The sequence below is a fragment of the Scomber japonicus genome, chromosome 7 (genome assembly GCF_027409825.1).
Source record: "Scomber japonicus isolate fScoJap1 chromosome 7, fScoJap1.pri, whole genome shotgun sequence".
NCBI classification, from domain to species: Eukaryota; Metazoa; Chordata; class Actinopteri; order Scombriformes; family Scombridae; genus Scomber; species Scomber japonicus.
In genome coordinates this window covers 6,359,945-6,380,671 of record NC_070584.1, presented here as the reverse complement: position 1 = coordinate 6,380,671, position 20,727 = coordinate 6,359,945, and the positions used below count along the sequence as shown (strand labels likewise).

Sequence of the window (20,727 nt, the reverse complement as noted above, 5' to 3'; positions counted from 1 at the left end):
GTGTGAGATTTCATAAGTGTAGTATTTGATTTTTCCCCATGGAACATTATAATTTTAATAAGATATATGAGATCTTTATTAAAAACATGGTCTATAGAGTAGATTTTCATGGTGAATAACAAACCAGCTTGGTGAAAGAGAGAAAAACATTTTAGAATTACAGATGTTTTTTCATGACCACCATTAAAAGAGTATTTAGATGGGTATTTTACACATGATGTTCAGTTTACTCACACATGGGAGTGCTGCTCAGCGTGTCAAAACATGATGTCTTCTGTGGCTCTGGACAAAGCTGTCTTCAGAACAGTTAAGACAAAAAAAACCCAAGTTACAAACCCGGAAAGAAGTGTGTAACAAGTGAGGCTATTAAGTTGCGTGGGATGTAGAGGATCCAGCAGTGTCCGAGTTTGACCTGTACTAAAAGTCTTAAAACCAGGATGTCACGGTCACAGCTGCGTCAATATTCTCTCTCAGCGATATATGAGCCGAGTGCCCCTTTAAGACCTCTAAAGATATAAAGTAGGTTTTAATATGCCGTGATATTCTTGCATTAAGGCCTTTAATGATCTTCCATGATGTCTCTGCTTGCCCTGTGTCACCATGACCCTGCTGACCCAAATAATGTGTTTGTCTACTTTCTATCAGTTATGTAACACAGTAGTGATTTAGCTTCCATGCAGGTCATTACCATCCTTGGAAATAATTACCCACTGCAAGATGAGCTGTGTTGTATGTTTGCACAAATGTGAGGGCTTGTTTGGACAAAGCAGTGGAGCAGCGATAACCACTGAACAATAAATTTCACAAAAATGCAATAAAGCTGGAAAAAAACCCAGCATCACAGATTATTATATATCCAACAACATGTTTATAAATGCTACATAATATAATATATGTCACACTTGTGGGATTAGCAGGGTTTGTTTAAGCTTGGTGATTGAAAGAGCAGCAGCTGAGAAGTATTATAGAACACTTTTTACATTTTAAATAAACTCTGGGTGGGATTTGAAGTTTCTTGGTACACTTTTACTCAAGACAACGAGGCAGCTGACCTTTAAAGAGCTGCGCACAGTGGAAAATATTTCCTTTAAGTTGAAGATGAAAAGGATTAGTTTATAAAAATGCAGCCAGGGCTTCAGCTGTGTGCAAAGGGAGCAGGCAATATCCCAGCTGTGAATGATAGAAAGCGAAAACAAAACATTATCATGCTGAGTCTGTTCGGTGTTAAAGCGTTGGTGGCCATGCTTTAACACAGCAGAGGCAGCAGTGTAAGTCATTTTCTCCAAAGAAAATAGAGGTCAGAGGTCACAAGATTACATACTGATCTTTATAATAGGACATATGATCCCTGCTGTTTTGTGCAGCGTCCAAGAGAATGACCATAAATCTACGATAACAACCTGCAACCTGTTCAAAACAATTGTAAAATCAATCTAGTGGAGTGGCTATTGCTTGGAGGGAGTTGTCTGGACACATTCCCCCACCTCTGGAACAATGGAAACTTATTCAAGACATGTAGCAGTGACCAGAGCCCCTCTGAGGGGAAAACAGCCTGCCAAAAATATGATGAGTAAGAACCAGAGCATGGACCACAGGGTGTTTTTTTTTACCCATTTCATGAGACGATTCAAGGCTACAAAACTGAGATCTCCCTCCCTTTGTCCTTCTGTCAGAGTTGAAAGCAGCAGCTCAGCAGGCATGTGATCAGTTAGTGACTCCCTAAATCCCATCAGACTCCCTAACCACAGGGACCCAGTATCTTACAGTGAAGTCCAAGCATTCATCACTGTCTTCATTCCAGTCAGCGCTCGGTGGCTGCAGTTTCAGCACAAATACCTTTAAGAGGGAGATTTATATGTTAGGCAGAATTATAGAAAAAACTGGATTTGTGCAGTATTGATCAAGTCCAGATGCACATGGACAAAAAAAGAAAAATTTTAGGTTCAAATCTGCACTTCCAAGACTTTTTAAATTGGATAGATAAATGTGGGTATCACTGGTGAAGGAGCATACTGTACATGTCCCTAATGTGATCTTACTGAATCACTCACTTCCTGTTATATCAATATGCAACAGTCTTTGTTTTTCAGCTGACACTTTATGAAATAATTATGTGGCCCTTTCTTGCAAACATTATAAAGATTTAACAGCTGAATCAATACCAGCAGCGTACTAGGAAGTTATTAATAAGATTTTCAGAAAGGGAAATTAGGGACCTGTAAGATATTCAAATGCATATATTTCACTCCTCCAAATACATGGAGGTTTATCTAGGCTGTTTTTTTACACCCCCAAGCCCAGTGGAAGCAATGAAAGTGAAAAAAAAAGTTCAGATTGGACAGAAAACAGATAATAGATAAAAGGTTTTAATTCTTTCATTTTATGCCTTTTGAAGTGATTATTTTTAGAGTCTACGTAATAGCTAAACATTTCAGATATTACACTTTGCTTTTGGATTTTCACAGAAAATGAAGGAACATTTCAAATTAAAAAAGGTTTAGCCTAAAGGTATCTCATCATTTTTTCTTGTTGTCTAAATTAATTTACATTTTTATTCATTTCATTTTCTGTCGCTATCATGATTGGATTTAGTAACCACCTTATTTACATCTATGGAATCTTAATTACCAAAATTTCATTCAGTATGAAAGCTTTACCTGAGGCTAGCCAACGCCATACAGAGTAGGTTTTTGCTGTCTAATTGACATTTATACTGTGCTGTGGCTTTTAAAGGCTGAAATGTGAATTAATGCAAATTTTACATGTTTTCACGAAAAATGATACATTTTAATGGCATTTAGTTCAACAGTCTGGTGTAAAAGCAATAGAGTTCAACATTTTGAGAAATGTGCTTCTTAATCACTTTTTGTGATGGTTAAGCTAAAATATTACCTTCCACACCTGTGAGTACATGAAGGTCCTGTAAGGTCTGTTTGACATAAATTTCATCCTCAGAAGTTTTGTGCAGACATCTATGTACACTATATTGCCAAAAGTATTGGCTCGCATATGAACTTAAGTGACATCCTATTTTTAATCCATAGGGTTTAATATGACGTCGGTCCACCCTTTGCAGCTATAATAGATTCAACTCTTCTGGGAAGGCTTTCCACAAGTGTTTATGGGAATTTTTGATGGGTTGAGGTCAGGACTCTGTGCAGTCCAGTCAAGTTCATCCACACCAAACTCTCTCATCCATGTCTTTATGGACCTTGCTTTGTGCACTGGTGCACAGTCATGTTGGAACAGGAAGGGGCCATCCCCAAACTGTTCCCACAAAGTTGGGAGCATGGAATTGTCCAAAATTTCTTGGTATGCTGAAGCATTAAGAGTTCCTTTCACTGGAACTAAGGGGCCTAGCCCAGCTCCTGAAAAACAACCCCACACCATAATCCCCCCTCCACCAGACTTTACACTTGGCACAATGCAGTCAAACAAGTACCATTCTCCTGGCAACTGCCAAATCCAGACTCGTCCATCAGATAGCCAGATGGTGAAGTGCGATTCGTCACTCCAGAGAATGCGTCTCCACTGCTCTAGAGTCCAGCGGCAGCGTGCTTTACACCACTGCATCCAACACTTTGCATTGCACTTGGTGATGTGTGGCTTGGATGCAGCTAGTTGGCCATGGAAACCCATTCCATGAAGCTCTCTACGCACTGTCCTTGAGCTAATCAGAAGGCCACATGAAGTTTGGAGGTCTGTAGCAATTGACTCTGCAGAAAGTTGGCGACCTTTGCACACTATGCGCCTCAGCATCCGCAGAATCCGTTCCGTCATTTTACGTGGCCTACCACTTCATAGCTGAGTTGCTGTCGTTCCCAATCATTTCCACTTTGTTATAATACCACTGACAGTTGACTGTAGAATATTTAGGAGTGAGGAAATTTCATGAGTGGACTTGTTGCACAGGGGGTATCCTATCACAGTACCACGCTGAAATTCACTGAGCTCCTGAGAGCGACCCATTCTTTTTTGTAGAAACAGTCTGCATGCCCTGGTGCTTGATTTTATACACCTGTGGCCATAAAAGTGATTGGAACACTTGATTTCAATTATTTGGATGGGTGACTGAATACTTTTGGAAATATAGTGTACCTCCAATTTTGTTGCCCACATGGTCACAAAGCTATGGACACCCATCTACAGTGCATGTGTGGAACATGTTCTCCAAGCAGACCCCAGAACTATAAACAGAACTACTGCACATTCATGGTATCCTCAGCTGTCTGTATACACATCCACTAGGGAGTACATCTGTGTCCAGATGAGGACACTGATACCACTCTCATGTCTGTATGGCAAAGCTACTACCAGCAGCTGGTTAGCTTAGCTTAGCACAATGACTCAGGGGAATCAGCTAGTTAGGGGGTAACAAATTTCGTAAGTCTAAGAAAAAACAAAGTGTGAAAACATATCTGTTGTTTTTGGTAGCTGTTTTATTCCATCGTCTTCCACACAAAGGGCCAACCACTTAGACATAAGACTGTAATAGTTAGACACACTGATCATTGAAAGTGTCTCTAATTAGAAGCAGAAGGTAAGAAATAAGGTGTGACGTTAAACAACAGACAAAGCTAATTAATTTTCTCGCCAAAGCATTTTTTTGGACAACTCCTGGTGAGGAATCAACTCAAAATCAACTCTTTGGCACGTGAATCTGAAATAACAATGAACCTAGCTAATGCATCGTAATGGCAGCAGATGTTCACACACTGTGCCTATCGGGAGGTTGGCTCGTTGAAAAGGAGGCCTAATCCAGGAACACGTGGGACATTAGATCATATCCTGCTGCCCCCCTTCTCCCACTTTTTAATTTATTATTGGGGATATTCAGAGCGACTGATCCATCTCCTCACCAGATGAAAGTTATCTCAAGACGTTGCTGTCAAATAAATACAATCACGGATATTTTTCAGCTAGAGAGAAACAAATCCATTTTTAGAATCACATCTTTTATCAGTTTCCTGTAAAAACAAGTGTTTGGTTCCTATCTCTGGTTTAATCGCACAATGAAAGAATATCCAAGACACAACCACTGTGTCTGTCTGCAGTGATCAGGCCTCTGTAAATGCATCCAAGTACTTCTCATCCCAGCTGTGTGATTATCATCTCAGCAAGTCATCTGGGATTGGAAAGTTTTGTTGAATCCAGAGGAAAAATTGACAGTTTTTACAAACTCAACAACACGTAAGTATTACATCTCCACACTAAAACTACAACATTGCAGGGGGAAAAAAATCAACATAAGGGGGGAAAAATATGAGAAAAAAAGGAAAGAATTTGTGTTTCTGGCTCTCATTCAGGTCAGAGCTGTCTCTCTTACTCACTCCCTTCCTTTTCACTCTCGCCTGTTTCCCTTCCTTTCTTTCTCTTAACTTTCCCTCTCTCCCACTCCCACTCTCTCTCACATCTGGAGGGTATCTGGTGTGGCTGTGTGACTCCTCGCCTGCTATGGGACAGCCTGTGTTTGGACTGGACGTCAGACTTCAGTGCGTTTCAACAAACGTTCAGAAAGGGTAAAGTAGTAAACCGCAATGTGTTTTGTTTTTCTTTTTCCAGATTTTACTGCTGCAAGTTTTTACGTGTGGCTGTTATATTATATGGAGCTCAAGCATTAAGTGTCAGCATCATTCATCTGTGCATGACACCTCTGGCATGTGTATCCCAGACAATCCTGACTGTGCAGCAGTGTCACTTCATGACCTCTGCTCCACCGAGAAAGAGCAGAATGAAATGAAATGATGACTTTTAAACTGCTTCAGTGTTGCGTCTGATCAAGACTTCACTTCAAGCTTTAAATGATAAAATAACACTTAGAAGTGAAGGCTTTAAAGCCCTCTGTGACCCTTGGGTGCTGTGATGTTTTAATTACAGCCATGGTCAACTCTTATTTTTCATTTGCTGTGGGTGTATGCATGCTCGTGTGTGGCTTTCCTTTGCTTGCGTGTGTGTGTGTGTGTGTGTGTGTGTAGGTGTGTGCCACTGTCCTTCTGGAAGTTGTTGTAGAGGGACAGACAGAAAAGGCACTACTGATGGATGGCTTTTAGACGTTTGCCTTGAGTGCCCACTTGATATTTTTCTACCCGTTCGGCAGAGATGATTAGAAGGCTTTTTCCTGGCTTTATAAAAAACAACCCACTGCTGCCCTTGAGCCTGTCAGCCAGCTGCAAACAGACTAGATTTTTATGATTTTATTCTACCTGGACATAAAGATTTGATTTGACAGTTTTTGTGAATGTGTGTGTAATTGTGAAAAAAAAAGCTTTCATTGGTGCTGCTTATGCTTTTTTCCCTCCAAATTTGTACCCTTGCAACTGGTGAGGACTGAAGCTGCAGACACAGCAGACAGACGGGGCAGAGAAAGAAAACAGTGTGAACTATTCGTCAATGAAATCATTTCATAAATGTCACCTAGTCTTTTTAATAAAGCAGTTAAAAGTGGGCCTGTGGGGAATGCATATTGGAATAGAATAGAATAGAATAGAATAAAGCGTTATAGTCCACCAAGGTGGAAATTGGTCTTTGGCTCACAAAACACAAGACAACCTAAAATCAGACATACATATTAAAGGAATAGTTCAACCTTTAAAACAAGAGAAATAACTAGCCTTTCTTTTTGTGCAGGTACAATAACTCCCTGAAGTCTCCAAAAGTAGAAGCCTTCAATTCTCATAATGCAACTAAATAGTGTTTTTTGTTACATCTTCCTTGTCTGTCTTTCAAACCCATCACCTGCAGTTTATAATGCAGTTTGTCTGCTAAAATCTTGTAGCCTCTAAGCACAACTTCATACTACTTAAGTGATGTCATCTGAGTATTTTTACACTAATTGCCAAAGCTCTACTTGAGTCCATGGAGTTGGTCATGATAGAAAAAAAGAATGTGGAAAAGCTCAAATTAAGAGATAGTAATGACAAAAAATAAATAAATACATTTTCAGTTGCTTTTATAGGAAGGATGAGACTTCCAGTTTGGTTCTCTGACCTTAAAAATAAAATAGTGGTGGGTTGGATAGTGTTAAGGTAATGTAATAAGTTATATATACCCACTGAATGGATCTCATTGTCAGTCTGTGCACTCATTGAATTTAAAGTAACCACATATAACTGTTTACCTTGAAGCACATTTGTTTTCTTCCCCTCCAGTCCTTCATTCAGCATCAGTCTCTTCTTGCCTCTCATCATGAAAAGCTGTTTTCTCTGGAACAGTGTCTATCTGAAGGCTAAGGTTATGCTTAAAGTTGTTATTGTTATGCATAAAGCCAGCAGATGGTGACCACAAGGAATATGCAGGAATAAGAGCAATATTTTCACCTCAGTTTTGAAAAATGGTTTGCAAAATGTCCTTTGTTTTCATGTTTTGAACCTCACCCGTGAACCACTTTAAAATATTAACAGTGAGCTGGGAGGTAGATTTGCTTTTTGGAGGCACTACTATGTTCTATAACATCAGGGAGCATGTTTTTTTAAACTTGGCACTTGCACAGCGTTAGCTCCACAACTTGCTTACTAAACGGTTTGACTCCTGATGAATTTTTGGAATCTTGAGGCCAGACAGTCTCTTAGCAGGCTGGAGTACACACAGCTGCGTCCTACGTTGGACCTGAGGGGATGTGGCACGCTTTTTGTAATTTTCTGTTATTTTTATACTGTTATGATGTCAGATGTCTATGTTAAATATGGTCAAAAGCTTGAGGAAAGGGGAGCCTTAAAAGAGAGATGAAGTAAAACACCCTGTTTCAGACAGAGGCTAAACTGAGGGTCTGAATAAAGGGACTGTATGAGTTGAATAAGAAGGTTTTTAAATGTAAATCAAGATATTCCAATAGATTGCGAAGATATAAATATAGACCTGGAAATGGCAATGATACATCCCCTTTTTTCTGGAATCAACAACAACACAACAAACAATACCAAACTCTCCAGAATAGTCAGACTTAGCAGTGCAATATCAGGCAAAGCAGCTGAATGTACAATGATCCTCTGACTCAACACTTTCAGCTCTTGCCTTGATAGCAGATAGATAAAACCTATAAAAAAAGAATTCATCCCATATGCCATGACATACACCAGTTAAACCAGTAATAAATGGACATACCAGTTTTGTTTTGAACCCCATGCACCAGGCACTTCACTTCCTAAAATTGTATTTTTTTTAAAATTATTTCTAGCCATTTATTCCTTTTATTTTTATGTAAAGTTGCATCTAACATAGTGTAAAAATCTTTACATAATGTTTGTGTAATGCATGATGTGATATATGTGAGTGATATTGATGTTGATTGTCATGCAAGCCAGTACAAATTACTACTTTGTTCAACAAAGGTGAGCAATAAAGTAGTTTAAAGGTTGTTTAGACTTTATGATTTTTATTGACATATTTTGGCGCAGCAATTTCTACATTTGAGTTGTTATTGGAAACTTCTGTGTCTCTGCAGCTCTCTTTCTAGTATCAGCTTCTGTTGCACCTGTAGACTATCATAATATTCTCTCCTCTAATATTTCTGTCTGACTGTCACATCATCACCTCCCATATTAGTCAGTCTAAACACCCAGAGTGACGCTGTTTAGCATCTAACTTCATGTGAAAGCATTCCCTATTTGTTTCTGTCACAGTACAGCACTTATCTGATATGATCAGATACATTGTTGGCAGCTGGATTCATTCTATTCATTAGTTTCTAGTTGTTTAGGGTCCTGTACTAGATTACTTAACACTCCTAAGTTTTTTTCAACAAGATCCCATAGGAATAAGATAATCCGACTTAGAGCACTTGTGCGAGCAACCCCACGAAAAATCTACGAGTTTTCGGATAAAAATATAAAAATGTTCTTGCATGACGCCCATTGAATGTTAAGGTTGCTCCCTTGTTGTATATCTGTCAATAAGCAACTTTTTACTACATAGTTAACCTCATCAACTTATATGGTGATAATACGTCAGTCTCGTGTTTGCAGCTTGTTTCTGCTGCCCCCAAGTGTCCAAAAACAAAGTTGCTGCAATTTGAAATGTCAATTAAACCAAGTGTACATCAGATTAAAATGAAACCTCTGATGTTTAGTGACAAAGGGATTTAAGACAAAACACAATTTTCTTCCAGACAGCACTGAATGCAAAGAAAACATCAGCCCCATTAGATTTTCATTTGTGTGTGTGTGTGATTGACAGGCAGAAGACACGCCTCCTCAAACCTCTGGAGCCATGAAGCAATGCAAAATAATGATTGAAAACATGATGCCTCTTTCAACACAAACTTTATTTGAAAGCGATTTTTGATGCATAGGGCATTTCACATACCCAACAGAGAATCCAAAGTATTAGTATAAAAATCTGCTCAAACAGCTTTAAAACTAGCAGATTGCAGCTTTAACAAGGTTTTGTTTCCAGGAACTAAATAATCCAAGAACTCTTCCTAACTTTACTGTCCCTGTGCTCGTGTAACAGGAGAGCTCAGCAGTCGACATGGCCTTTCCCAAGCATTCCATCCTACAGGCTCTGAGTGTGCTGCTCTTGGCCTCGGTGTTGGTGCGTTGCCAGGCCCCTCTTGAACCAGAGGAAGAGGAAGAGGAAGAACCAATAAAGGAGGCCGACATCACAATAGCACCAACGAATACCGACCTAATCGAATGTCCGACGGACTGCACCTGCACGGCAGAGGGGGCAGTGGACTGTGCTGGGGTCAACCTCATAGAGTTCCCCAGCAAGTTGTCCGACAAAACCCGCCAGCTCTCTCTGCAGGTCTTGCACACACATACACACAGAGACTATAATACACATTCACATTTTAAAACTGTGTATAGGAAATCATCTGTTTTTTGTCTCCTGATGTCAGAACAACAAAATCGAAGAGATAACAGTGGAGCACATTTCCCATCTGCATCAACTTGAGACTCTCAACCTTCAGAACAACTGGCTCACCACAGATGGTAAACACAGTAATACAATTTAAAAAATCTCCTGCAAAACCTGGCGTACCACAGGAGAGCAGATTACAGACTTGTTATATAGTTGTTCCTTCTGGGACAAGTGGGTCTGTTAAATTTCTGTTTCTTGCACAGCTGTGGGTCTTTGTTGACTGGTTCTGTCAGAGCCTTGAATGGTTGCGTCACCTCGTTGGTTATTTATTATTTTTATTTATGGAAACAAAATTTTTGAAAACACCCAACCATGGCAGAAATTCATTTTCCAGTTTAACTCTTCCAAACACCCATGGTTTGCTGTCCAACTGTCAGGTCCAGTTAAGGGAAGACACTCAACAGTGAAAACTGAATCAATTTGCAAAGGATGGTCAAGTTTTTTGTTGCTGTAGATTTAGAGAGTTTTAAAGCCAGACTATGTTACTTTTGAAAGAAGAAATGACTAATGATTATTTTCCCTCTTTTAAATCAAAAGTTTAATTCATAAACAATAAAAACACCCTTGCTCAGGCGTTTTCCTCTTATAGTCGCATTTGGTCTCATATGACCAGTAGCTTATGGTAGCTAATATCAGCTAATCAGCTATTAATTCACATTAAATAAATGAAAAACAAAACAGTATCTACTTTTGTTCGTACCATCCTAAAACAGACTTATGGCTGCTGACCTGTCGTGAAAACAAACCAGGAAATGTGTCCTTGGCCATGTTGACAGCAAGTCTTTCTACTGCAAACAGACTGCCACAGGTTGACACTGAGTTGCCACTATCTGCTAGTGCCACTATGAGGACCTCTGTTGGAGGTAGAGCAGATCACCTACTTATAGGAAGATTGGCCTTTCAATTCCTGGCTTCTCAAGTGTCTTTGGGCAAGATACTGAACCCCAAATTGCTCCTGCACCCTGCATGGTAGCTTGCTGCCATTGGTGTATGAGTGTGTGTGAACAGGTGAATGCATCCAGTAGTGTAAAAGCACTTTGACTGGTTGGAAGACTATAAGTGTAGTGCATTTATCATTTATTCAGCAAAAGCTGAAAGAAATGCTGTGAAATGCTAATTTCAAGCATAGCTGTTCTTTATCAGTATACAAACAACATTGCAAATTCACAACAGCTGCACAGTGGCCACTTTATGTATTTAGGAGAGTCAGATGACACTATTAGTATCCCTATATTAGCTAACCTATATTAGTTATAGCATCTACACTAGCCACATAGCACCCGTAAATTTAGAAAAATGGGGGACTGCCCATTGAACCGAAAGGCTTTTGTTTTCCGGATAACAGGCCATCAGACTAATGGGCTTTCAATGGGAGGTTTTTGGAATAATGGGATTTTGGAATAATGGGCCGTCAAGCCAATGACATGGCAGCAAAAAGTGATTTGCAATCCCATTACAGAACCACAGCAGGCAGATGTTCTCTTGACTGGCACCAGTTAATCTTTGCAGTTTGTGTTTAAAGACGGTTTCATGGTTATGTATTACCATTCAACAGCAGAATCCAAAACAACACATTAGACCTGTTGAGAATAACTTTTTGCACCTATTGGCTAAACCTCTATTGTGTCAGCTAGTGGTCTAACTGAAAGCCAGTTGGTTTTTACCATTCTGGATAATGGTGCTGCCAAGATGAACAGATAGCTTAATGGATTATTGTCCTCCTGGCCAGCTGTGACAACTGCTTGTGTTTTTGCTTTTAAAGCTCTAACTGCAATTTCCCAAATCACAGTGTCTCAAACTTTTGATGTAGTAGAACCAATAAGAGGCCAACATAAGGCTGCTATCCTCAAGGAAAAAAAGAATTAGGTTGTGTACCGGGCTACAGTGTATGCATGAAAAAAACTTTCTTGTCAAACAATATTAACACTTACATTTTCCTAATTTGTTTGCTCTTGGGAGCACTCTTGGGTGTCCTTGCTGTAGTCCAGCTGACTGTCCATCAGCTAAAAATCTCGTTCAATATACGGGTTGATTTCTGAGCCTGCCATGGTTCTAGTCTGATGTGTGTAGGTTAACGTTATGGTCTTCGCTGAAGTCTTAAGAGGTAGGAACAAAGGTAGTGTTTTCCCTGAGTCTGAAGGTTTAGCTGTAAAGCTGAAACATGCCTACTTGCTGCATAGAGGGAAATATTCACAGGGGCTGTTCAGAGACATTTACTACAGAGTAATTACTACTTATAATAATTACTACTTATTTTGTCTCCATTCTGAATTTTTAATCGTCAAGCTAGTTCTGTATTGGGGTGAACAAAACAGTTGTAATGAATGGACCACATAGTTGACTACAATAGTTAAGCTACATGGAACAAAACAAACAAAATTAACAAAGGGATGCTTAACTTCCACTTTTACAGATGAAGTGTGGGTGGATTTTTCAAGATTTAAATGCCCATTAACCTACAAAGAATAAATTCAAATGAGATAGTATCACTGAAGTAAGTTGTCAGTGCTTTAGCAGTTCTACAACATAGAAACAATCTCAGGTATTGTATACTGTTGCTGTTGTCCTTGAACCACAGATTCAGAATTCCAACATTGATTAAAATAAGCATGTAGCAGTTTTTGGCTTTTCTTGTTAGTATCTTGATTTAAAAGTATGTTTTTCACTTTACAGGCCTTGAAGATGAAGGTTTTGAAATGCTTGAACAGCTGGCTTATTTATACTTGGCAAATAACAAGGTGAGTCATACACCAGTCTCTCAAATGTTTGTTCTCTCTGCTAACCTCAACTCTGCTTGTGTGGTTCAAAAGAAATGTTATCTTTTCAGATACATCTCTCAATATGTTTTATTATATTTTATTGTATTCTGTACTACTCTGATACTTTTTCATAGTGCCAGCTGGCAGAAAGAGGTGGCAGTCTCCTCTCACACACTCTGTGCGAGCTTATGCTTGTAATCACTTCCAGTATGGCTGTGCCAGCTGGTCAGAGCTAAAATGTTAGTGACCCTTTTGGACACAGAGCAAGAGAGAAAGGATGGACAGATTTGTTTGTGCCTTCACAGGGATGAATAGGCAAACGGGATACAGGAAGAATAGGGGATTTTTAAGTGCTCGCTAAGCCTCAAAGACACCCATGCTGCTTTAATCCATAAACCATGTTATAAAGGAGAGAGCTTTAAATGAACATCTAATCTCACCAGTGCTTCTCGGATTTCTATACTCTCTGCTGTTTTGTACAATGTAGTTCTGGTAAGAGTGACTAAAGTGGGGGAAACCTTGCTTGTACATGAAGGGGTATGCATACAGCATTTCCACGCTATAGCAAATAAAACAGTGCCCGCTTATTTGGAGATGACAGGCTGGCTGAATTTAGTTAATTTAGGGGTGGAGACATTTCACTCTGAACCATTAATATCAAGTAGTGGGTAGTGCAAGAGGAAGGGGTTAATAAATGTTATAGGGTACACTGTTTGTGAACCATGGACCTTGGATACAAAATATCAAAGGTTCAATGATGTCATTAGGATTCATCCTCTGGTGGCCATAATTTGAATGTTGTCAAGAACAGTTGTCAAGATACTTCACACAAAACAAAACAAAAAAGTCAACCTTATTGTGGCACTAATGAAAAGTCAGGGAGATCATCAAATTCATGATGATTCATGAGGATCATTTGGGGACTATGAATATCTGTACAAAATATCATGTCAAACAATGTCATATTTGTCGTGATAATTCACTCTGGACCAAAGCAGTGGTCTGACTAACTCATGTTGCTATTCCTTTACTTTTGAGAGAGAACATTAAGTAGTTGCACATCCACAAGAGGTTGCCTGCAAGGTAAACAATTAGATAGAATATTTTAATGCTATCAACTTTCTGATGTCCCTACATATATGGAATGCATCTCTTTGTTTTTCAGCTTGCCTCAGCGCCAAAGGTTCTACCACCCTCTTTGGTCAGCGCTGACTTCGCTGCTAATCAGCTTACAAGGATCTTTACGTATACGTTTGGCCAAAAACCAAAACTGAAGTAAAAATTTGTGTTTTTGTGAAAATTTCCCATCTATTTCTGAAAATAAAGTATGCCCATTACGCACTGCAATGCACCTTCCTTGTGCCCCCCAGGTCTGTGTATCTCCACAACAACAAGCTAAGTGATGCAGGGCTTCCTGATGACATGTTCAATGGTTCCATCTCCCTGGAGATTCTCACCTTGTCCAGCAACTTCCTGCGGGTTGTCCCCAGTTATCTCCCCACCTCCCTTTACCGTCTTCATTTGAAGGTCCCTCATAACACACTGGAGCACCTTGCTGCATAAGTTTGCATTTAGAATATTCATGAATATGGTGATTGTAACATATAAGGGTTGTTCCTGTTGTTACAGAATAACAAGCTGGAGAAAATCCCAGCAGGGGCCTTTGACCGCTTGCGAAACCTCAGAGAGCTGTATCTACAGAACAACCTTCTCAGCAATGAAGGCATGGACAACGAGACTTTCAGGTGGACAAAAAATCCTCACTCTCAAAACCCTCAGGCGCTAACATATTCTACCATCTCAATGCATTTGCAGAGTGTAAAGAAAACAACAAAAATCCCTTAATGATACATATATATAGTGAGTACAAGAGGAGAGCTCCCACTTGACAATGACTATCTGATGTCTCGTGTTGCAGCAGCAGAGAAAAAATGTACTGTACAAGAGAATTGATGACTTCCTCTCTCTGTCTCCTGGCAGCCAACTTAGCAGCCTGGAGTGTCTGGACTTATCCAATAACAACCTGAGCGTTGTCCCTAAGGGTCTGCCTCGCAATCTAGTGCTGCTACACCTGGAGAAGAACTCCATCCGCAGCATCCCTGGGGACGCTCTAACTTCTATCCGAAACCTTGAGTACCTGCTCCTTCATAATAACCAGCTCCGCTCACGTTCCATCCACCCGGCTGCCTTCCAGGTACATTTCTTTTTATGTCATGTTCTTTTGAATTTTTCCCCCCAAGAAAACAGACCTGTGTAATACCCATACATTCATTTTAGTATTTTCAGTTGTAAGAAAAGACTGCAAAAAGTGATGCTCAGCTGCTTTAATGTGATTAAATTTAAACAAGTTTGCCCTCTGTGTAATGAATCACCTGTTGAGTCTTTAATTTGCATTCTCTCTAGGGTTTGAAAAAGCTGCACACTCTCCACATGTATAACAACTTGCTGGAAAGGGTTCCCAGGGGTCTCCCTCGGCGGGCTAAGACTCTAATGCTGCTCCACAACTCCATTTCTGAAATTGGCCGCAATGACCTAATCCATCTGTACACCCTGACGGAGCTCAACCTCAGCTACAACCAGCTGACCAGCCCCAAGGTACATCGCGAGGCATTCAGGAAGCTGCGTTTGCTGGAAACCCTTGATCTGTCAGGGAACAACTTTAAATCGATGCCCCTCGGTCTTCCTCGCAGCTTACAGGTGCTGGTAATCAAAAACAACCAGCTGGACACCATACCAGACCGGGCGCTGACAGGCATGGAGAAGCTCCGAAAGCTTATCCTAAGTGATAATGAACTGAAACTGAACTCTATTTACCAGGGAGCCTGGATGGAGCTAAGTGCGCTCACAGTGAGTAGCTGAGGGAGACACATCAAATACTTGAGCAGGATTTTCCACTTCAGGAACCTAACAAACCATAACCTGGGGCTTCCAATAGTTCTTGAAAAGCCTGAGAGGCTCTAGTATTGGGTTCTTCCTTGCTCTTCCAATGTACTTTACAAAGTGAGCCATTTTGAATATTTGCCATTAAAAGGGCAAAGGTGAGGCTGATCATTTGCAGACAGACAACAGTAAAAGTAGTGGTGTGGATATTGTTGAAGATTTTATACTTTTTTCACATTTATGTTAACATGATTCACGAAAGCAGCACAGAATCCAGGGAACTGCTGGCCCTGGCCCAAGCCAATCCATGGCCCAAAATGACGTCCAGTTTCCTTTGTCATTTTTCGGTTTGCTCCATTGTGCGCATTGCGATATTGTATTTTACTCAATTAATCTTCCACATTTTTTATTGTAGCCCATTTGTAGCCCACTGCATAATGTACTAAATCGTTGACCTTATTGTGGTGTGACAAAACATCTGCTGACCCAATCATCATGACGTCATTGTCGGCAACCTCTGAAGGTATCTGGAACTTTAATTTTGTATCACCTCCTAAGCAGCACCAAAATTTAGTGCCAGGAACTTTCCTTCAAAGTGAGTGTATAAGAGTAGACACAAAAGCAGATCCTGTAATTTGTTAAGTTCCTGCAGTGGAAAATGGTTATTAGCAACACACACAAATCAGGCTTCTGTATAATTCTTCTAAGACTTAAGAAAACATATTTGTTTCATTACGCATTTTGTAATTCCAGACGCTAGACCTGTCTATCAACCAGCTGTCACACATACCCTCTGACCTGCCTGAATCTCTGGAGTACCTTTACCTGCAAAGTAACCGCATCTCCAGTGTCCCTGCTTCAGCATTTGAAGGCACTCCGAACATCAAAGGCATCTTCCTCCGGTGAGGAACACACACACTCACAAACCAGTTTTGAATGAAGATTGTGGTTATTAGTCTCACTCATTTCCCTACTAATTCTAAGATTCTTGTTCTTGTTTTCTTTCCAAAAGAGAAGTGAACTGGTGTTAAACTGTGCTGTCAGCAATCCATTCATCTTCTACAATTGTTTCCATAAGCTGTTTCATTTCAAAGTAGCTGCACGCTCCATGCAAAAGAGGATAAACTTTAACATGACACTCTTCACTGCCCTCGGGGCTTTGTGGAAATATGGTGGGTGGTTACTGCTGTGCTAGTCTCCAAGGGTCAGCTGAACTCGGGTTAGGCGTACACCAGTCCTCTTCCCCGCTCTTTAAGACATATTTTTACAATCAGCTCAGCCTGAATTTTTGGCACAGATTTCTTTCCTTTTTATTCTTGTCAAAGTGTGTGAAAAAAAATACTTTCACAGTTCATAAAATTCTAAAAGAAGTGTGTAGAATATGTGTGATGTATTGTAAAAGAGTAGATATAAGACTTAGATGAGAAGTCGTATGTGAATGTATGAAAAAGTATCAAAACAACACGTGTCAGACTATTTCTTGGCCTGGTGCAGTGATTTTCTAAGCTGCTGCTGGCGCTAACTTCATATTGAGGTAGTTTTGTAACACTACTAATGTTATGAATGCAAACCCAAAATGACATGTTCAAATGTTAGTTTTAAACTTTCAAATGATACTTTTAACTTGTCATACCATTCTTCAAACTCTCAAAACTTATTTCCAGTATTTCAAACTATAGTTTCAGTTTTGTTAATTGTGAATATCTCATATCTGATAAAGTTTCGCAAAAATCTCTTATATCCTGGTGTGCTACTAATCAACCAAATTTACGACTGAGCTTCATTTCACAGAGTAGTGCAATGCATCTAATCTCTCCATCTCCTCTAACTTATGTGCATTCAGCAAATTTCCCACTTTGCTTTATTCCACATAGTGCAGGCTTATATCCACAAGCACAGCAGCTGAAAGCAGCATTCAGACAGCAGAGTAAAGAGGTTTCGGTTGAGCGCTTTGAAGGCTTTTGTTCTGTTTGGTTTTCAGTGTGACCTCAACCTAGCTGCTTTATGGCTTGTGTTTACAGGCCTTGACCCCTTCCAAGCTGTTGTGCTCTTCATGTTGTTCATATCAGCTGTTGCCACATTTCTTTCTTTTTTTTTTTTTTTTCACCAAAATCCCCCTACAGCTGGGAGCCTTTGACCTGAGCCAATTGAGAGCCGCTGGAATGCGTGCATCAGTAAGGGGGGGAGTGGAGGGAGGAATTATGTGTGTTCATTACTAATTGCATGTTGTATTGAATGCTGGCTAGTTAAAGTTCATGGGCGACATATGCAAGCATTTTCACTGATAATTAGATGTAGGTGCAGTTGATTCCAGGTGTTTCAGAAGTGCTACGATGTGAGTAAAACACCTGTGACTGTGTGTTCAATCGAGTCAACAAACATTAAGTGGGTGTAGTTCAGTGTGTACATACGTACATACTCAACAGATGGGACCGGCTTGGCTCATCCCTGAGTGGAGAGAAGCTGTCACATGCTCCTCCTGACAGATGTGGTTTGTAAATGTCACCTGCTGTCTGTTAACCATCTCTTCTGCATGTTGGGACTTTTGCTCGCTTTAATCCTCTGAAGGCTCATTCGTCAAAGTCTGTTTTGATCAGCTGTCAAGGAAAATGTACCTCACAAACCTGTGTGTCTTTTTTTTTTCTTTCCCACTATTCAAGGAATAACCGCCTGGCTGTGGACTCTGTGGACGAGAGCTCTTTGTCACACCTGTCCAACTTGCAAGTTCTGGACATCGGCACAGGAAACTCTGAACTCCACTTTAAAAGAGATGAGATGGAGGAGGAGCTGGAAACATAAGACACACTCAGTTGAACTGAAATTGGACTGCATTGTGTCAAGGACAGAAATGGCTTTTAAATGGGAATGAACCTGCGAATGTCATTTCACAGGCCCATTATTGTGAGTGGCAGAGTCACATATTTCTGGTGCAGGATACCGGATGAAGTTACTTTAGTTTCCTTTTTGTGGGCTGGTTAGAATTGCATATGTTTATATCTGAGCTTTAATATTTGTTTACGACTGTTGATATATAATGTCTGTTTCTGCTTTATTATACAATATGCATTCACAAAACTCAATGTGAATTTTTCTATGTAAATGTTTCAGAATTAATGCCAAAAATTTAAGCAGAGTGAAAACGAACAGATGTTCACACTGTGTGTGTCTTTCTCTGCTTTATGTCATTTTGTTATTCACTGCCTTCTCCACCTGCCTTAAATAAGTGATTTTACTACAAATACTGTGAACAAACACCAAAGGTAGTAATACAAGCAATCTTACTCCCATTGAAACAAAAGAAAGCTTTTTTTGTAGGTTTGGCCATCAGTTCAGATCAGTTATGATATTAGTGTATGCACCAAAGTTATTCCTGACATCTGGGAACATAGCAACATCTCTACAACACAAACTGATGAGGCAAGAAGTATTAATCTCAGTTTATGGGCAGACTTTCTGATTGAACTTTGGCCTTTCTGGTGGCTCTGCAGTTTTGCTTTGAAATTAAAGATCATTACCAACATATTGGGTGTGATGAAATTTAGTTGTATGTCCATATTGAAATTAAATTAGTGGTAGATTACTGCGTGTTTCAACACCACTCTCAAATCTTTTAGAAGGTATTAAAAAAGTGACATGAGTCAACATGCAGCCTGTGAGTTGTTGTAATGACAGCAATCATCTTGGAAAGCAGTGACTAACCTACAGTATCGATCAATGTGGATATCATTATTTTTTATGTTATTTCTTTGACATATGCTTGTGAATGAAATACTCCAAACATAAAAGCAAATTCAACATATTCAATCCTGCTGCTGCTGCTGCTGCTATTACAGTCCATTCCTGTTTTATAAAAAAAGATAGCAAATATTTTTATATGACATTGAAAATACTCATCCTATTACACTCACTATATTGCTATGAATACAGTGTCACTTTCACGTACAGCAGTATTGTATTGTCACATATACAGTCATCAAACACAGCAATAAATTATTTGAAAAGGCTGAAGAAGACTGTGCGTTTTCTAACATTCACCAGAACATCTGATTATTATTTCAGCAGAGTCTTCTACACAGGACAGTGCTATCAGAGCTCATTTGTCTCCAGTATGTCACAAGTGCAGAAATTCTGTCTAATATCATAAATATGAGGAGATACTGTAAGATAAACTACATCTGAGAATACAATCTGTTATCTTCCCATGAGAAAAATATGATTTCTCTGGCAGTAAATGTGCACAGAGCTGACAAAATGTGGTTAATGAAAATACGAAATACATGTAATACAGTATTTGACATTGTATGGGACCCTCTATGTGACAAAAGTTAAATGCTATCCAAAAGACTGGCACATCTGACATCTTATAACAATACTCCCATGCCACATGATTGAGAGAATTATTGGTGATCTGTATTCATTCCTTCTCATGTCCATAAGCCAGTCCCTTCTTAATGCTACCTAACTGTATTCAGACAGAAGGCAAATTTTAGAAACAGCGTGGTAAATTCAATGGAAAGACTTCAACATAGAATTTGTCCCAGGCCACAAAGGGAACATAACATCAGATTTCTTATATCATATCCCTCAGCAGGCATCACAAACACACAAGAGTTGGAGCATGTTGTACCTCAGAAAACGGTAGTTAATTATGTATAAATGAAGCCAACCAAAACGGAATTTCACTCAGCTGAGTCCGACAACATGCAGACTGCTGAACCCTCAAATTAGCCTTGACTAACCTTTGAATCATCAGCATCGATGTCATGAAAAACCTCCAACCTTCGACTTGTGAAGATCATCGTGATCGTCTGTACAAAGTTCGGTTCTGCATTAGAATTGTTTGGGTCAACAGGATCAATCAGGCAGGTTCAATGAGGTCGGGTCCTAAAGGTTTGGGTATGGTCCATGTTTGGGGAACCGCTGTAGAACCATGCAGAACTCTAATGTAATCATTTCAGGACCAGTATGGAAAGGAAGAATGATTACAATAAATAACTCTCTCAACATACATATTTCCACATGAGTATTGTTTAAACAGACCTGAAAAGATCCAAACCTGCCTTTTAACTGTATTATCAATGGCAAAAATAATTGATACAGTAGAAATCCAAAAGCTCCAAATCAAGCTTGTGTTTTAGATTTTGAAATGTTCAGATTGCTTGTAAGATATATTTCCATATCGTATCCCCACCCCCCGCCAAAAAAAAAACATAAACAAAAACAAAAACAA

At 39.6% G+C, this 20,727-nt stretch overlaps 1 protein-coding gene across 1 annotated transcript; it reads left to right on the top strand.

Moving 5' to 3' along the window:
• The first annotated feature begins 5,433 nt into the window (after positions 1-5,433).
• On the top strand, positions 5,434-18,735 carry podn (podocan). Its single transcript, XM_053322150.1, has 11 exons — positions 5,434-5,519; positions 9,448-9,741; positions 9,836-9,929; positions 12,532-12,596; positions 13,783-13,892; positions 13,988-14,144; positions 14,247-14,362; positions 14,598-14,811; positions 15,021-15,464; positions 16,251-16,399; positions 18,158-18,735. The coding sequence occupies exons 2-11, from the start codon at positions 9,466-9,468 to the stop codon at positions 18,294-18,296; spliced, it is 1,764 nt and encodes a 587-aa protein (XP_053178125.1). The 5' UTR covers positions 5,434-5,519; positions 9,448-9,465; the 3' UTR covers positions 18,297-18,735.
• Positions 18,736-20,727: the final 1,992 nt, after the last annotated feature.